At 45.1% G+C, this 16,224-nt stretch overlaps 1 protein-coding gene across 1 annotated transcript in view; it reads right to left on the bottom strand.

Annotated features, from left to right (window-relative positions):
- Positions 1-1,086: 1,086 nt before the first annotated feature.
- Positions 1,087-16,224, bottom strand: part of COPG1 (COPI coat complex subunit gamma 1) — a 28,416-nt gene continuing 13,278 nt past the window's right edge. Inside the window, exons 14-24 of the mRNA XM_065407291.1 lie at positions 15,757-16,000; positions 14,149-14,224; positions 12,374-12,477; positions 11,675-11,800; positions 11,126-11,194; positions 10,256-10,398; positions 8,714-8,885; positions 7,176-7,273; positions 5,079-5,217; positions 3,094-3,192; positions 1,087-2,323 (exon numbers count right to left, since the gene is read on the bottom strand). Of these exons, the coding sequence (XP_065263363.1) occupies positions 2,193-2,323; positions 3,094-3,192; positions 5,079-5,217; positions 7,176-7,273; positions 8,714-8,885; positions 10,256-10,398; positions 11,126-11,194; positions 11,675-11,800; positions 12,374-12,477; positions 14,149-14,224; positions 15,757-16,000 (1,401 nt within the window). The 3' untranslated portion in view covers positions 1,087-2,192. The remainder of the gene's footprint in view (positions 2,324-3,093; positions 3,193-5,078; positions 5,218-7,175; positions 7,274-8,713; positions 8,886-10,255; positions 10,399-11,125; positions 11,195-11,674; positions 11,801-12,373; positions 12,478-14,148; positions 14,225-15,756; positions 16,001-16,224) is intronic.

The raw sequence follows: 16,224 nt of genomic DNA, 5'->3' as shown, positions 1-16,224 counted from the left end.
TGGGCTGCGCTATGTAACGGCTGGGTAGGGGGACCAGACAGCAAATGTGAACAATCAGGACGGGGGGTGGGGGGTAATAGGAGCCTATATAAGAAAGAGACCCAATTATCGGGACTGTCCCTATAAAATCGGAAATCTGGTCACCCTAGGGCTGGGGGCAGGGCCACGTTTGGGAGCTGTCCAGGGTGGGGAGGGAAGGCACGGGGGGGGGGGGGGTGCCTTGACCTGCTGTCTCTCTCTCTAGAGCTGTAGGCCCCCAGCTCTGCTCCGCTGTGGGGCTCTGGGCACAGCCCGGATGCACCTGACAGCCACGAACCTGCCCCCAGTAGCGCTCTGCACAGGCACCCTGTGCAGAGCACCTTGTAACCCCTCAGTCAGGCCTAGGTGGTGAGGCCATTTCATCAACCGCATCAGAGCGCGGGGGCCAGCCTGAGCTGGTGGAATGAGCGTTCCTGGCTCCCCGCCCTTCTGTCAGCTACACATCTCTGGCAAAGGCCTTCCCAAGCCCTCCCTTCTGTGCCTGCAGGATGCGCAGTCAGCTGCCCACTCAGCCTTGTGTTTTGCTGCAATTCCCGTAGTGCTGCTGCAAATGCAGCGAAAGGGGAAATAGGACCACTCTAGTCAGAGGAGACACAGAGTTCATTCTCCTAGCAGACAGACAGCTGCAGAAGCCTCAGGCTAGCAGCGGGGATTGCACAGGTGCACGTGTTTCCCTATAGTGGCCAAAGCCTCAGGACCAGGGGAGACAAGGTTTGCTTAAAAACAAAAGGAAGAAAACTGAAGTGGGAGGCTCATGCAGAAGGTGATGAGTAAGGAGAACTCCTTGAGTATTAGCACGGGATATGGTGAGCCACCCCCCCCCCCCCCCTCGTAGGGTGGTGAGAGAGGTGAACAGAAGAGGCAATGACAAAAAACTGGTGCTACCCTAGATAATCCCTCTGTTTAAAGCATGCAAGACAGGCATTGTCTATGACAATATCCCAACCAGTCGCACATGCCTTGTCAGTCTTGCAGGAATGAGTTGGTGCAATGCCTTTGGCTACACCTTTAGGCCAATAATAAATAATTATGTAAATTCCATCAGGATCTTTTAATACTTTGTTTAATGTTACATTATATGGTGACATTTTGCATAAAAAAAATACAGGCAGAGTAGAACAAAGATCAATTACAGGTGCTAAAAACAGACATCTCTCCTGTTTTCCCCTTATCTGGCATAACTGAAACTCACAAATTAACCAAAATGATGGCTCCAGAGAGGAATGACAACAGCTCTGGTTGATATATTACAGTCTGATGTTACACATCACCACATTGCTTCTTTCGTACTCAAAAATCTAACTGGTCACTTTTCCTCAGGATACTACACATCAAAAATCACATAATCCTCTACCACTTATACAGTAGGCTTTCAGTGTTGGAGCTAACAACAACTGAGAAACCAGTTACTGATAACTAGGGGAATGTGAACAGCCAAACCAATTATACACAGACAGTGTGTTAATTGATTTGCACTTTACAGAGACTATTTCCTTCTGACAGGGTTGTGCAAAGCTAGAGCTAGGCACTTATTTCCCATTCTTTGATTGAATATAACTGCAAGCCAGCCAATCCCAACCCACTGTGTTGAGGGATAAGTACCCTGGGAGAAGATCAGCCTGCCATTTTCCATGAAGATGGTAGTGGAAGGCAGCCAAGTTCTATACCTGCAGGAGAGGGAATTTTATTATTTTATTTATTTACCATGTCCTGCTTTTAAGGGTCTTTTAAAGACATACAAATACTAGCAAAATTAGTGATAATTAAAAGCACACTAATTTCAGATTCCAAGTGACCACTTAATGGGTTTGATAGTGTTACCATAATATGAATGGTTAAATAAGGCTTCATTGGAAACACAGGACCCTCAGACTGCAGAGTTCAGCAACTTGGTATTAAATGGGCTGATTCTTCAGAGGGGTTTATAGATTTAAGTGAAACTGAATGCTTCCTAAAACCTCCTGTCAGGGCATAAAAACACCACAATTTTATTTAGAAAAACCCAAATAACTGTCCTAGTTTTTACTAATGATAAAAAGCTGCTGTAGTGAAGGTGATTCCAATTCAGTGTCCAGAACAGAGGGGAACCAAGAAAACCAAGAACATTCTCCCTTTATGGGCCTTATGTCAGAGTGCAGTCTCAGAAAGACAGTTTAGCCAACCGAGGCCATGATTATGTCCACAGGAAGCTCTTCTCCACTGCGGGCTGTGACCTGCATTGTTACAGTGTCTGTCAGGACGAGACGAGAACGCACCAAGAGGTCATGGCCACCCCGAAACACACCTGGAACAGAGAAGAGAAGAGGGAAGAGAATAAAGTGCTTGAATGCCACTAGCTCATCCATCAAATTCTAAGGATACTCATGTGGCTGGAGCAAGGTCCCCTCTCCAAAGAGCATCAGCTGAACATAGTCCAAAAAATCCCCAATGCAGCTGGATAGTTATAAACCCCACCGTAGCACATTAAGGTACCCAGATGAGTTAGTCACTAGTATAAATCTTTCAAAACCCCACAGACACACAAATTAAATTTATATTTTAGACTCAAATGGGGAGATCAAGACATTTCTGATATCACCATCAGTTGCTCATCCAGTGTGCATCTTAGTTTAACATCTAGAATTACATTCAGTTGTTGCTCAAGTCCTCCTTGCATCTCCCATAGGATACCTCAGTTCAACTCATTCTGGAAATCCAGGGACTCCCACAAAGGTTGGGGTAACAGCTCCCTGAAGATCATGCAGGGCGGTTCTGAACTCAATTCAAACCATCCCAAGGGATTGGGTTTGTCCCCAATCCCTATCCCCAAGTAATTCTTCTGATCCCAACATTATCAGCTACCCTGAATTTGAAGGGATGAGCACAACAGGAACAGGCAAATGAATGTTATCTGGGGCTGTGGCAACTGAGCGATAGGCTGTGCACTAGTTGGGCTAACATCCTGAGCACTACTGTTCAGTCTCAAAACAGACAAATCCCTGCGTATCCCCAGAGTCGCTAAGAGTGTCACATAAGGTGGGGCAGAGATCCCGACAGAGAATCCCAACAGCTTACCTGCCAGGTACAATGTGTGGGAGTTTTTGTTGTCTGGCACTTTATCCGATCGCTCACACGGCTGCATCCCCAGGAACTTCACAATATTACTGACTGCCTCTGTTAGAAGAAATAACAGAGGGTCAGTTTCATGGGTTTATTTAACATCATTATTTTAACAGTGTTCAAAGGTACAGTAAGGCCCTCCTCCCAGTACAGAGAAGAGATATGGTCTCTGCCCCAACGGGCTCTTCACGGCAGAGAGTGCCTCCATATGTGTTCGTACAGGGCCCAGCTCAGTGTGGCCCGGATTCTGAGAGAGATCTTTGGACACTAATGCAAAACAAATCATCAATAATAATTCTGTACATGACACAGCAAGGGTGCATGGGTAACATGAAGGTGAGCAGAAAGGAGGACATGGACAGCCTCAAGATGACTCCACAGTAATTCAGCAAGGCTAGTGCACAGCAGTGGTATAACTTATTTGAGGAGATAAATGTGGATACAATGAAAGACACAATGAGCTTCTTTCAGGCCTTGCAGGACACATGGGTCTTCAGGAGGGATTTAAAATAAGAGAGGGTTGTGGCTTTGAGTACCAGCTCAGGGAGGGTATTCCAGGCAGGGCCGGCTCCAGGCACCAGCGTAGCAAGCAGGTGCCTGGGGCGGCCAATGAAGAGGGGAGCGGCATGTCCGGCCGTTCGGCAGCAATTCGGCGGCGGGGCCGTCACTCCCTCTCGGAGCGAAGGACCTGCCGCCGAATTGCCGCTGTAGAAAGAAGCAGCGGTAGAACTGCCACCGATTGCGCCTTTTTTTTTTTTTTTTGGTGCTTGGGGCGGCAAAAATGCTAGAGCCGGCCCTGCTTCCAGGCATGAGGTGACATGGAAGACAGCACAGAAATAGCCAAAGAGAAGAAACAAGGGGCAGCAAATTAAGGACTAATCCCCATCAGGCAGTGACTATTAAAGGGAGTAACACAAAACTGCATGATGAGGGCCCAATATAAAAGTACCCCCAGAAGCTGGCACCCTAACAGACTTCAATGGGCTTTGGAAGAGGCACAGATAGAGTCTTTAAAATTAATAAACTGAGTGTGAGGATGAGAACAAGAGGGGTCATTTAAGGATCCCTCCTCCCCAGCTTCATATTACCTCTATGGTTTACTCCTCCTTCCTGCCCTTGGGCCCTAAGGCGCAGCCTATCTCCGCCTGTGCAAGGACAGCTAGAGTTAAGGCTGAACCATGTTCCAGCTTCTTGAAAAGGGTGTTGCTCAAGACCATTGCAAGGTGCTCCCTTCCTCACCATACGGCATTCCCAGTCCCCAAAGGCTCAGGATACTCAGAATTTAGGATGTGTTTCCATCACAACAATGACCAAACCAACATGGTTTCTTTTGAAATTAAAAGTAGCTTTTTGTCACGAAAGGCCAATACCGTGCACAACAGGACAAATCCAATTCTATGAACCTACGCCAGAGATGAATTTGGCCCGTCACAAGCTCACTCAGAAAGAGGTTTGTATTGGACCTTAAACCTGAACTGTGACTCCAATTTCAGAGTGTAGAACTAGAGGCCCAAAGGAGCCTCAGCAGACCATAGGGAGCCACAGCTCTAAGGGTATATCTACATTGCAGCTGGGAGGTGTGATTCCCTGCATGGGCAGCCAGACTTTCGCTAGCTCAGCTCAAGCTAGTGCACAAAAAACAGCAGTATGGATGTTGCAGCAGTGGCCATGGCTTGGGCTAGCCTCCCAAGCTCAGACCCAGGGGGGCAGGTGGGCCTGGACTTGGGCGGCTAGCCCAAGCCACCACTAGTGCTGCAACATCCACGCTGCTAGTTTTAGCATGCTAACTTGAGCCGAGCTAGTGCGAGTCTGTCTACCTGTGCTGGGAAGCACACCTCCCTGCTGCAGTGCAGACATACTCTAAAAGGCCAGAGTTCAGACTCTGCCTCTTGCAAGCAGGGAAATGCTAGGAGTTCTGTGGGGGTCAGAGACTTCCTTACCTTCCAATGTTTTAATGGTGGATAAAGTGAAGGTCTCTTCCTTTTCAAACTCATCACCCACCTCGTCCCAGGCTGCTCCAAAGTTTGGCTTCAGAACCCTCTGGATGTGATCAGCTACCGTTACCTCAATGTCTTCAAGCTGATAGGGAAAGAAAGTTTTACATAAATAAGATAGTTCTTGTTGGGGGAAAGCTATAGACTTGGCTCACTGCAATCAAGTAAAGATGGTGACATTTACTTTTGATCATGGATTTTCTCAGAATTAGCTTCCTGTCTCCCTTCTGATTTATTTGAGCAATGATATTTTGGTACAATCTGTTTTGATTGGGTATTGGAGTTGGAAGAGCCTTCAGCTCTTCCATGCCCAGGGTTTTATGATGGTATTTCCCATTCCGAGCACAGCTCTCAACCTGCCAAAGATCAAAATGTCTGAGAAAGATCCAAAAGGGGACAACACAAAAATAAATTTTAACAAAATAGAGGGAGGGGCTTGGACTAATGCAAGATTTGCATTTCTGGAATACTGAAAAACTTCTCTATATTCTGCATCCCAGCTCATCATTTCTGAGATCAATAATGTACAGTGAGAACCCCAGGTCCAAGGAGGACTGACATCGGAGTCCATAATGGAGAAGGGTACATGCCTACATTTGAGACCTTCTCAGGACGTATCATATCTGATACCATCCACCACTGAATGTTCGGTGAGCTGAGCTGTTGTTGTGGCCACATTTATGGGAGGTGGAACTTGCCTCACTGGATAAGCCCATCTCTCCAGTGCATATACACCTGGAAACACTCCTCTGAAGGGGCATGATCAAAATCTCCTCATCATTCTAGTTTAATTAATGGATGGACTATGGTTGTTATTTAAAATTGCTCAAGTGCCGTAGCAGAGAGGGATGAGCGTCTCGTATAACCTGGCACAGAGGAGGGTCTAGCTGCGCAGTGTCTTTTGGAAAATCCCCTCTATTCCCTCTGCTTGGACAAAGCTCCACCGGCTCTTACTACAGCTCATGCTGAGTTACTGCCAAGTCGTTTCTACAGTCAGATACTCACGAGTGTCTGGTGAGAAAGGGGCAGGAAATACAGGAGCCAATAGAACAGGTTAAGGTTCAGACACATCATATCGTCTACTCCAAAAGGCAAACAAAGCCACCCTGTGTGAAGCACCCAAAGCTGTTGGCTAAGCTCAAGGTAACTTTTCACTCCCAATGAGCAAGAGAGTCCTCAGCACGAAGATTGGTTTTGTGCTCAAAAGCTCTGTCTGGATATAGCAATGGCCTCAGACAGAAGCCCTTACACAGAACCCTAATACAGCCCTTGTCTCACTGCCAAGAGGAAGGAGCCAAGGTTCCCTTCCAGGCTCAAGGGCCAGGAATGGAATTTTCCTGGTACCAGAGTCAGACTCTGGCCTATAAAGTGAAACTCATTCAGTGCAAGAGCTGACCAAACAGCCTCCATTCACTAAAGCAGCTACTGCATTGGTGGAGCCCACTGTCCTGAGCACCGACAGGTTATTTTTAAAGTAAAAGCACTTGTTCAAGAACAGAAGGAGCTTTATTTACCCTCCAACAGAGAGTTCTAATTCACAGGAGGGCTGCCCATGCTGCCCAAGGTGTGGGTAGGAACCATGCCAGCTTTTCCACACAGCTTTGCCAACACCTTTCATTCCTGATGCGTGACACAGCATGCTAACCCAGGGCAACCCAATCTGAGGGAGACACCACAGCCTCCATAAAGACAGATGTCCAGTGTAGCCAGGTATGTGCATGAAGAGTACTCATAGGAAGGTACTCCAGGTTAGGTAGAGTAAACCATCTGTACATGCTGAGATTTTACAGCTTGTGAAGCTCAGAGCTTCATTAAATGTGTGTCTTGGCCCAAAATCAGAAGAGCAGCTGCAGAGACTGGGGAAACTCAGGACAAGGAACTTCTGTCTCTCCATGGGAGGAACCCCACACCCCTCTTCACAGAAAGTGCCCAAAGCTTCTGTGGTCAGATTACATTTCAGAGGAACAGGCTATTGGTGCACAGAAAATACAAGGGAAACAAAAGCCCCTGGACCCACTGAAGCTCCAGTTATCAGATCCTTACCACATACTCATCCTCATAGCCCTCATCGTCCGCTTCACCAGTGTTTAGGTCACAATCCTTGACGGTGAATTTCATCATGCAGCTGAATGTACAGGCCACTGGGGAGGGAGGTGGCAAAGGAAAGGCTCATGTTACCATGTTACATGCATTTCTCTTCATGGACGGGACCATGGTACAGTGTTCAAAATAGGGGACTGGAAGAGTCCTGGGTTCTATCCTCAGTTCTGCCACTGACTTGCTGTGTGAACTTGGACAAGTCACTTCCCCTCTCTGTGCTTCAGTCTCCCAAATGTGAAATGTGTACATTCTATTTATTTAGATTTAGTAAATGATTATAGATACAGGGGGTTGTGAGAATTGTTTGTAAAACACTGAGATCCTTAGATTAAGTTATATTATTCTTCATGGGAGGATCAAATAATTTTAGGAATGCTCATTAAATAAGCCTCTCTGCCCCTGCGAGATACTCAAGATATTATCTAGGAGTCACTTCACCTACCACTGAAATGTTGTCACCTCTGCATTGTAACACAGCAGCTGATTAATACTTCATTACAAATTAAGACAGGCAGCGATGAACCATCCCAGATGAAACAGAAACTACGCAGTGAACAATAAAAGAGATATAGCAGTCATCAGTTGTGTTACTACAAAGAAAACCAAATGAGACTGAAGCGTGGAGAAAGGCCATTTCACTTTCTGATTGGTGAGGGCATAAGTGAGCTGGAGACTCAGCTGTACCCATTCTAGTAGGCATTCCAACTTCTATCCACTTACTGTAGGTACTTACGTGGCTCCCATTCCCACAGTGTCTGAGTGCACTACAAACATCTCATATCATCCCCGGGAGACAGAGCAGTATTATTATCCCAGTTTCACACATGGAGAACTGAAGCACAGAGAGACTAAGTGATATCGGTGGCAGAGCAGGGAACTAAATCCCAGTCTTCTGAGTCCCAGGCTAGTGCCCTCACCACCAGACCATCCTTCCTTTCTTTACAAGTTGCCTGAGCAATCTCAGCTTTCAGTCATAAAATCCATTAAGGGTACTGGTAAGGGCACTTCCAGTGCAACGGGTGTCCCAGGCCTATGCTGCAGGGGAAAGACGACTACTTTTAAGAGGTAAGATTAGGCAAGGAAGGAATTTAGGCTCTGTTAGTGTGGGACCCTCCAAATGTAGCTCCCAGGCCCACCCCACAGACCTCATCAGTAGCCAGCATCACATTAATTGTTAAATTCACGCCAAGCAGTTTTCCTAGTGTCTGAAAAGAAGGGAGACAAAGGGCTGTGCACAGCCTCACTCTGAAATGCTCTGAAGCAAGTTAACCGAGGAGAAGAAGCGGGAAGAATTCTTCCAGGAGGGGAGCCTTGAGAGGCTATATTGCACAGAGTAGCGAAGAGAAACTGTACTCGGTGCTGTTGGATGGTGTGTTCACTTACCAGCTATAGTAAATGGCTTGTACATGGGGCGGAGGGTATAGGGAATACAGTTTGGGTTATTTGAAGGGAATGGCAATCTACGAGGACAAGCTGCTTACCTGCTGTGGGGTCCTCTTCAGGCAGTGCCACCAGCGTGTAGCAGATACCAGGCTGGTTATACAGTAGGCTTTTGGCAGGTATGTAGCTAATGACCTCATACCCCTCTGTCGGCTCCATCTGTACCGTGACGTTCTCCAGGATCTGATCATTCAGTGTATTTGTACAATCAAACTATGCAGGGAAGGAAAGGGAAGCAACAGCTTGAAGCCATTAATGATGGACATAATAGGAGATAGTGTTTCAGGCAGAGGACTTGCTCAGTGTGATTTTTAACGCTGACTCCCTTTTGCAATATCTGCTACGTAAATACAAACTCTGTTCTACTGGATGTCGACTTGTGTAGTCAAAGGACCTTCCTGTGAAGGTTTAGTTAGAGACATGTACCACAGAGAAGCTGGCATTTCTACTTTTTCAGCTGAGAAGTTAAAAACCCCAATTAATGCAGAGACCTCTGTAAATATTTAATAGGAAAAGAAATTTAAAATAAATAAAGACACAATGGCGCAGTGGCTCGATCTTAGCCTTCTGCCTGAGAGAAATCAGAGGGTAGTTGTTCTCTTTCAGTGCAGTATTGTGTCTTAGTGCTTTGTGCAGGGCAGTTTTAAATGCCTCCAGAAAGACAGATTTCCAACACTTCCCCAGGGAAAGTATTCTAAGATCTTCACTATAAGGAAGGCTAGACTGACATATATATAGCCTACATTTTCCTTCCTCAATTTCATACAAGTGCAGTTGAGTTGTTGGTGGCCCTTCTAATGGCTAGAGCAGAGGAGGGGGAATCAGGACACCTGGCTTCTATTTAGGCTCTGCCACTGACTCATTATATGACCTCAGGCAAGTCACTTCATCTCTCTGTGTTCATCTGGGTGTAAAATGGATGTAGATAATGCATGTGTGTCTCTGTAAAGAATTTTGAGAGCCTCTGTAAAAGGAGTTAGGTAAGCATAAAATAGTCATACTCTTCATAAACTAACTAGCTGCAAAACTCCTCATGCCCTGGGCCACTTGCAGTCTCAGATGTCCAGGTGAAAAGTTGCACATGCATCAGAAAGAATGTCTCTTAGACATAGCACGAGCATGCTGGGGGCATAGCCAAGCAATACAGAGGGAGTATAAATATTATTCATGGCTTAAATGAGTCTAAGTCTTCTCTCCTCTTGGCCTGTCTTTCTATTGTAACCTTCTCACACTGTCAAATTAAGGAAGCTCCATCCTTTCTTGACCCTGACTCTGAGGCCTCTGGTTGAGGAACCTTTCCCTCCCACCCCATAAACAAAGTAGCCCTCCGCTGCTCACATACACACTATGAATGAGAACAGCACCTAGTGACTGTGTACATGCTTTAGATGTACAATAGGCACACACGCTTAGGTTAAATTCAGATTACTTGGGCCCAGAGTATGGAAGAAGCGGTCTCAATACCATTCACCTCTGCTACATATTGTGAACTAAACAAGATACACCACTGGGAAGAAACAGCCCAGTGGGTAATTAACAATTAGGAGATTATTTTTACAACCCTGTAGCAGCAGCCTACGCACCTGGAACACCATGTGGTTGACAAATGTGTGCTTGGTGCAACGGATCACGTATTCAGTCTCAGATTCTGTAAGAGCCACAGGCTCTGGAGAGGACTTGAAGAGTGGGCCCAGCCCTCGGAACTCTGGGATAGCTGCCAGTTGCTCTAAAACAGAGTTAACAGAAAGAACCCAAATATCATATGAGTGAAAGTGCCCAGAACAGAGAGAGATTTCAAAGCTCAATTAACTCCTGCTCATCTCTGTAATAAATCACTGATCCAACACTGTGCACAGGGATAGATTCAGGGTGAATGTGACCACACTGACAGGAGCAGTGAAGGGCCCCAAACCTGGTCCTAGGGTGTGCATGAGCAGGGGGAACAAGAAAGAAAGAAAAACACCACACACATACAGGAATTAGGGGCTTAGATCAGCCAATCTCCTGGGCCTGGTATTGATCGGTTATTGAGTGCACACATTCACCATTCCTGCTGCATTTATAACCTGCAAAATCAGAAGCATTGTTGGCCCTTCAAGTTTGGAATCCCCTCCAGATGAGGAACATAGGAATTGCCATATTGGTTATGTCTAATGGCGCATCTAGTCCCTGTATTCTATCAGTGGCTAGTATCGGAAACTTCAGCAGATATGCAAGAAACACTGCTGTGGGCACTTGTGAGATAACCTGCCCCTAGGAGAAGATCCCCTAACCATTACTCCACTAATTAGAAGTTGGCTTGAAGCACAACGGTCTATTTCCCTTTCATGAGGGTCAACTCAGATGGTGAAAGGCTACAGGATTTAGGCAGGCCCAACAAATCACATGACCGCTACATCCGCACCTCTTCCGCCTACACAGGGTTAATGAGAGATGCCCCACATTCTGCTTACCTTGGAATATTTCTTGCCTTGTCGCTGCCACTTTCTCTGGCTGTTTGACCACAGTGATAGGAATACTTTCTGCAGGGGCAGAAGCAAAACGGGACAGAGAAATTAATTAAGAAGATCACTAGCTCACATACATAAAATGTCTTGATAGGGACTCCTTCAGAATATGAAGGAAGCCCATTTTTTGTCTTGCTACAGACTCCATTACTCTCACCCAAGTAATGCATCCTATTGTACTCAAAATCCTAACCTTTACTTCCAAAATAGCTTTGGAACAACAGCAGCTTCAGTGAGGATTATGAGCGATTACTATTATTAGCAGGAGGTTTACAACAGAATCCTAATCTGGGAGCAACTGAATTTACCAGCATGGACTTTACAGAAAATAAACACCCCAAAATTCAAACAAGATGGATCTTAACAATTCATAGCATCACACAAACTGGAGATAAAGACGCTCATGAGGTCCCATCCAGCCCATCTCCTGAGGGGATGTTGGAAGCAATCAGCTTTAATACTGGAGAGGAGTGCCCCCTGTTATTCCATGGGTACCTGTTCTTTGTTCTGTGATGGGAGCAGTTGCCAAAGGAACAGATTTCAGGTCAAAGGGTTTCTCAGAGGGTTCCAGGGTATACTGCTGCAGCGCCCTCTCCAGGCCAGGGATGGATACTGTCAAGCCTGAGGAAAGAAGGGAGATCACTGAAGTCAGAGCAAACACCAACTCTGTGAGCCATTGAGTCAGAGTCCAACTAAAATCTCCATCTCTGCTCTTCTTAATTGGCTAGTGCAGTAGAAAGCATATGTACCCAGTGTTCATGCACTGGACACACTGAATCCAGTATTTCTGAAAATACTATGATGACATTTATACAAATGATTATCATCCCCAGAGCAAACCTGTAGGGTGCAAACAGCTGGAATGCATTTGACAATTCTATTGTAACCACATTCCTCAGGGCCTGAATCTGGGTCTTTGATGCACAGCCATCACTGCACTACAGCCTGAGAAGTCAGCCATCCTACTGCATACATATGAGCAGATTTGGAAAGGATAGCAGAAATGCATGTGTCCTTCACATCAAGAGGTAACCTACCAAATGTCTTTACCTGCCCTTACCATTCATGCAATTACAGGCCAATTGACAGATTTGTAACAGTCTGAAGGATGTTCAAGCTCCCTGGAACCAGTCTGTTCCCTAGGGACCTTGGGTAAAAAAAATGCATCTTTATTCTGAAAAGCCTCCACATTACCATTCAGGATGTAGCCAGCATTGAGAGCTTTCTGCTTCTGCTCCAGGACATTTAGGTAGAACGTGGCTCTGTCTCTCACTTCATTATCATCATCCATCACGCACCTGAAAGCAAGACAAAACCCAGCTGTGAGCATTGTGAATGTATGCAGATGACTGATCTAACTTGGTGGTGGCCTAAAGAAACTGAAAATATGCGCTGTAGAATAGGGCGAGTTGTGGCACTGGTGATCATACTAATACGGCAATAAATCAATCAATAGTTCACCTCCTTCTGACAGCCATCCTGGGCAAAAAAACTTCAAAAACAGACTCCAACGAGAAATTGCAGAATTGGAATTAATTTGCAAACTGGACACCATTAAATTAGGCTTGAATAAAGACTGGGAATGGATGGGTCATTACACAAAGTAAAAGCTATTTCCCCACGCTAATTTTTCCCCCTACTGTTATTCACACCTTCTTGTCAACTGTTGGAAATGGGCCATCCTGATTATCACTACAAAAGTTTTTTTTCTCCTGCTGATAATAGCCCACCTTAATTGATTAGTCTCGTTATAGTTAGTATGGCAATACCCATTTTTTCATGTTCTCTGTATATATATATCTTCCTACTGTATTCTCCGATGCATGCATCCGATGAAGTGGGTTTTAGCCCACGAAAGCTTATGCTCAAATACATTTGTTAGTCTCTAAGGTGCCACAAGTACTCCTCGGTTTTTTTGCTGATACAGAGTAACACGGCTACCACTCTGAAACCAGCAATATTACAATCTGTCATGGGAGGCAGTGTTCTATATACCCAATAGTGGCTCTAGGACTGTCATAAACATACAGCTAAGGGTAGCATCAAATCCCTCCTTTACCTGTAAGGGGTTAAGAAGCTCAAATAACCTGCTTGGCACTTGACCAAAAGGACCAATAAGAAAATAAGATATACAAAACCTCCCCCCCGAGATTTGAAAGTGTTCTCTCTTAGGACAAAGAGAGAGCCCAAGCCGGTAATCCAGCTCCTACTGAAATGATACATCTAAAATTACAGAAGTTGTAAGTAATAGCAAGGAAATGTGTTAGATTATCTTTTGTTTTAGCTTGTGAATTTTCCCTATGCTAAGAGGGAGGTTTATTCCTGTTTTGTAACTTTGAAGTTGAGCCTAGAGGGGAATCCTCTGTGTTTTAAACTTTTTATTACCCTGTAAAATTACCTTCCATCCTGATTTTTCAGAGGTGCTTCTTTTACTTTTTTCTTTATAATAAAGTTATTCTTTTAAGAACCTGATTGGTTTTTAGTGTCCTAAAAACCCAAGGGTCTGGCCTGTGCTCACCTTGTTAGCCTATTGGTTGGTATATTATTCTCAAGCTTCCCCAGGAAAGGGGGTGAAGGGGCTTGGGGAATATTTTGGGGAGGATAAGGCTCCAAGTGGCCCCTCCCTGAATGTTTGTTTAAATCACTTGGTGGCAGCAATACCGTCCAAGGACAAGGAAAGGAATTTGTGCCTTGGGGAAGTTTTTAACCTAAACTGGTGGAATATAAGATTAGGGGGTCTTTCATGCGGGTCCCCACATCTGTACCCCAGAGTTCAGAGTGGGGAGGGAACCCTGACAAGGACTCTGCACCCAAAATATTGTGCAAGTCCAGAGGTCTCATTATATTCTACCAAGTGGGTCAGGAGCGCCAATATGTCAAGAAAATCCCAGGTTTGTCCAAACATTTAAAGTTCTTAGGAAAAATCTCTGAAATGTCTGCTGGGACAGAGGGCAGACTATGTAGCTCACCTTTTCAATAACACTAAGATGCTGGGTAACACATCCTCGTTCTGGGCTCCAAATTTAGCCAGAGCACTTACTGCACCTGTAGCAACAGCAGGGAAAACAGGATCAGCTGGCAAAGTTAGCAACTGAAAGTTCCCTCTGTTTTGTGATCTTACTTTAATGCAACAGTTTTAGAGACAAAAGACAAAACTAACAGCAAAAAAATTTTTTTTAAGTTAATCAGAAGCAGGAAGCCTGCCAACAATCAGACGATACAAATTACTCAAGTTAGTTAAGTCCAAAGCAGACTGTGAAGTTACAAAGGGATCTCACAAAACTGGGTGAGGGCAACAAAATGGCAGATGAAATTAAATGGTGATAAATGCAAAGTAATGCACATTGGAAATCATAATGCCAACTATACATACAAAATTATGGGATCTAAATTAGCTGTTATCACTCAGGAAAGATCTTGGAGTCATCATGGATAGTTCTCTGGAAACATCTGCTCAGCGTGTAGCAGCCGTCAGAAAAGCTAATGTTATTATCTATCCCTTTCCAATGGCTCATAAGAGAAAATATCATAATGCCACTATATACATCCATGCTACGCCCATACTTTGAATACTGCGTGCAGTTCTGGTCTATCCATCTAAAAAAAGATACATTAGAATTGAAAAAAGTATAGAGAAGGGCAACAAAAATGACTCTGTGAGGAGAGATCAAAAAGACCAAGACTGTTCAGCTTGTAAAAGAGATAACTGAGGAGGGACATGACAGAGGTCTATAAAATCATGAACGGTGTGGTGAAAGTGAATAGGGAAGTGTTATTTACCCCTTCATGTAACACAAGAACCAGTGGTCACCCAATGAAATTAACATGCAGCAGGTTTAACAAACATAAGGAAGTACTTCGTCACAAAATGCACAAACAACCTGTTACCAGGGGATGTTGTATAAGCCAAAAGTAGAACAGGGTTAAAAAAAGAATTAGATAAGTTCATGGAGGATAGGTCTATCAATGATTATTAGCCAAGATGCTCAGGGATGCAACCCCATGCTCTGGTATCAGGGGGTAGCCGTGTTAGTCTGTATCTACAAAAACAACAAGGAGTTAGTCTTTAAGATGCCACCAGACTCCTTGTTGTTTCCCATGCTCTGGGTTTCCCTAAGCCCCTAACTACTAGAAACTGGGATGGATCACTCGATAAACTGCCCTGTTCTATTCACTGAAGCATCTGGCATCAGCCACTGTCGGAAGAAAGGATACTGAGCTAGATGGACCATTGGTCTGATCCACTGTGGCCATTCTTATGTAGAACACAGAGCCAAGCATAATGCAGCAAAGTGCCGGCAAATCTTCCTCCATCCATCTCAACCAAAACATCAAAACCTCCCACTGTGTATTCCTCTACATGGAGACCAGCACTCCTGCTAAGGGATGTTGGAGTTTTCTTACTATGGACAAAGGGTTGTTAGGAACTAAGCCGAGTGCCAAATCGTATTTGAACTCATTCCACAGAAGGTAAAAAGCAAGTGGATTAGCCCACTGAGAAACCCTTTACTTGAAGTTCAGTCACAGAAATTTACTCAACCTTGAAGGACATGCATCTTTCTAGGCCTGCACCTTACCTGCACGGACCTCCTCATGCTCCAAGACGACCCTGTTGTAGATGAAGCGAATGTATTTTGAAGGGTTATTTGTCTTGGGCCCTTCCTGCCCCAGCAGGTGGAGGATACGGGTGGCCAGAACAGTGAACTCGCAGTCCTCAATGAACTCGCACAGGTGAGACAGGCCAGTCTCTTTGCTCTCAGAGTTTTCCTCAATGATGCTGATGATGCAGTCCACGATGGCTCGCTTGTATTCAAAACCACCCTATGCAGCAAAGGCCAGTGAGAAAATTCAAAGGAGGCCAGAAGTTCTAACTGGGAATGTTAACCAGCCAGGGAGGGATTTAGTTAAAAGAGACATCTGCAACTGCTAACTTTTAACCTGTGTTTGGGTAGCAACACTGCCCTACTCCATCAGGTCTGCTCAGCTACTTCTATATGTGTTCTGCACCTCAAAAAAATTGCACTGACAGAACCATACTGGGTCCA

This window comes from Emys orbicularis, chromosome 7, assembly GCF_028017835.1.
Source record: "Emys orbicularis isolate rEmyOrb1 chromosome 7, rEmyOrb1.hap1, whole genome shotgun sequence".
NCBI classification, from domain to species: Eukaryota; Metazoa; Chordata; order Testudines; family Emydidae; genus Emys; species Emys orbicularis.
This window is presented reverse-complemented; position numbering and strand designations above follow the sequence as displayed.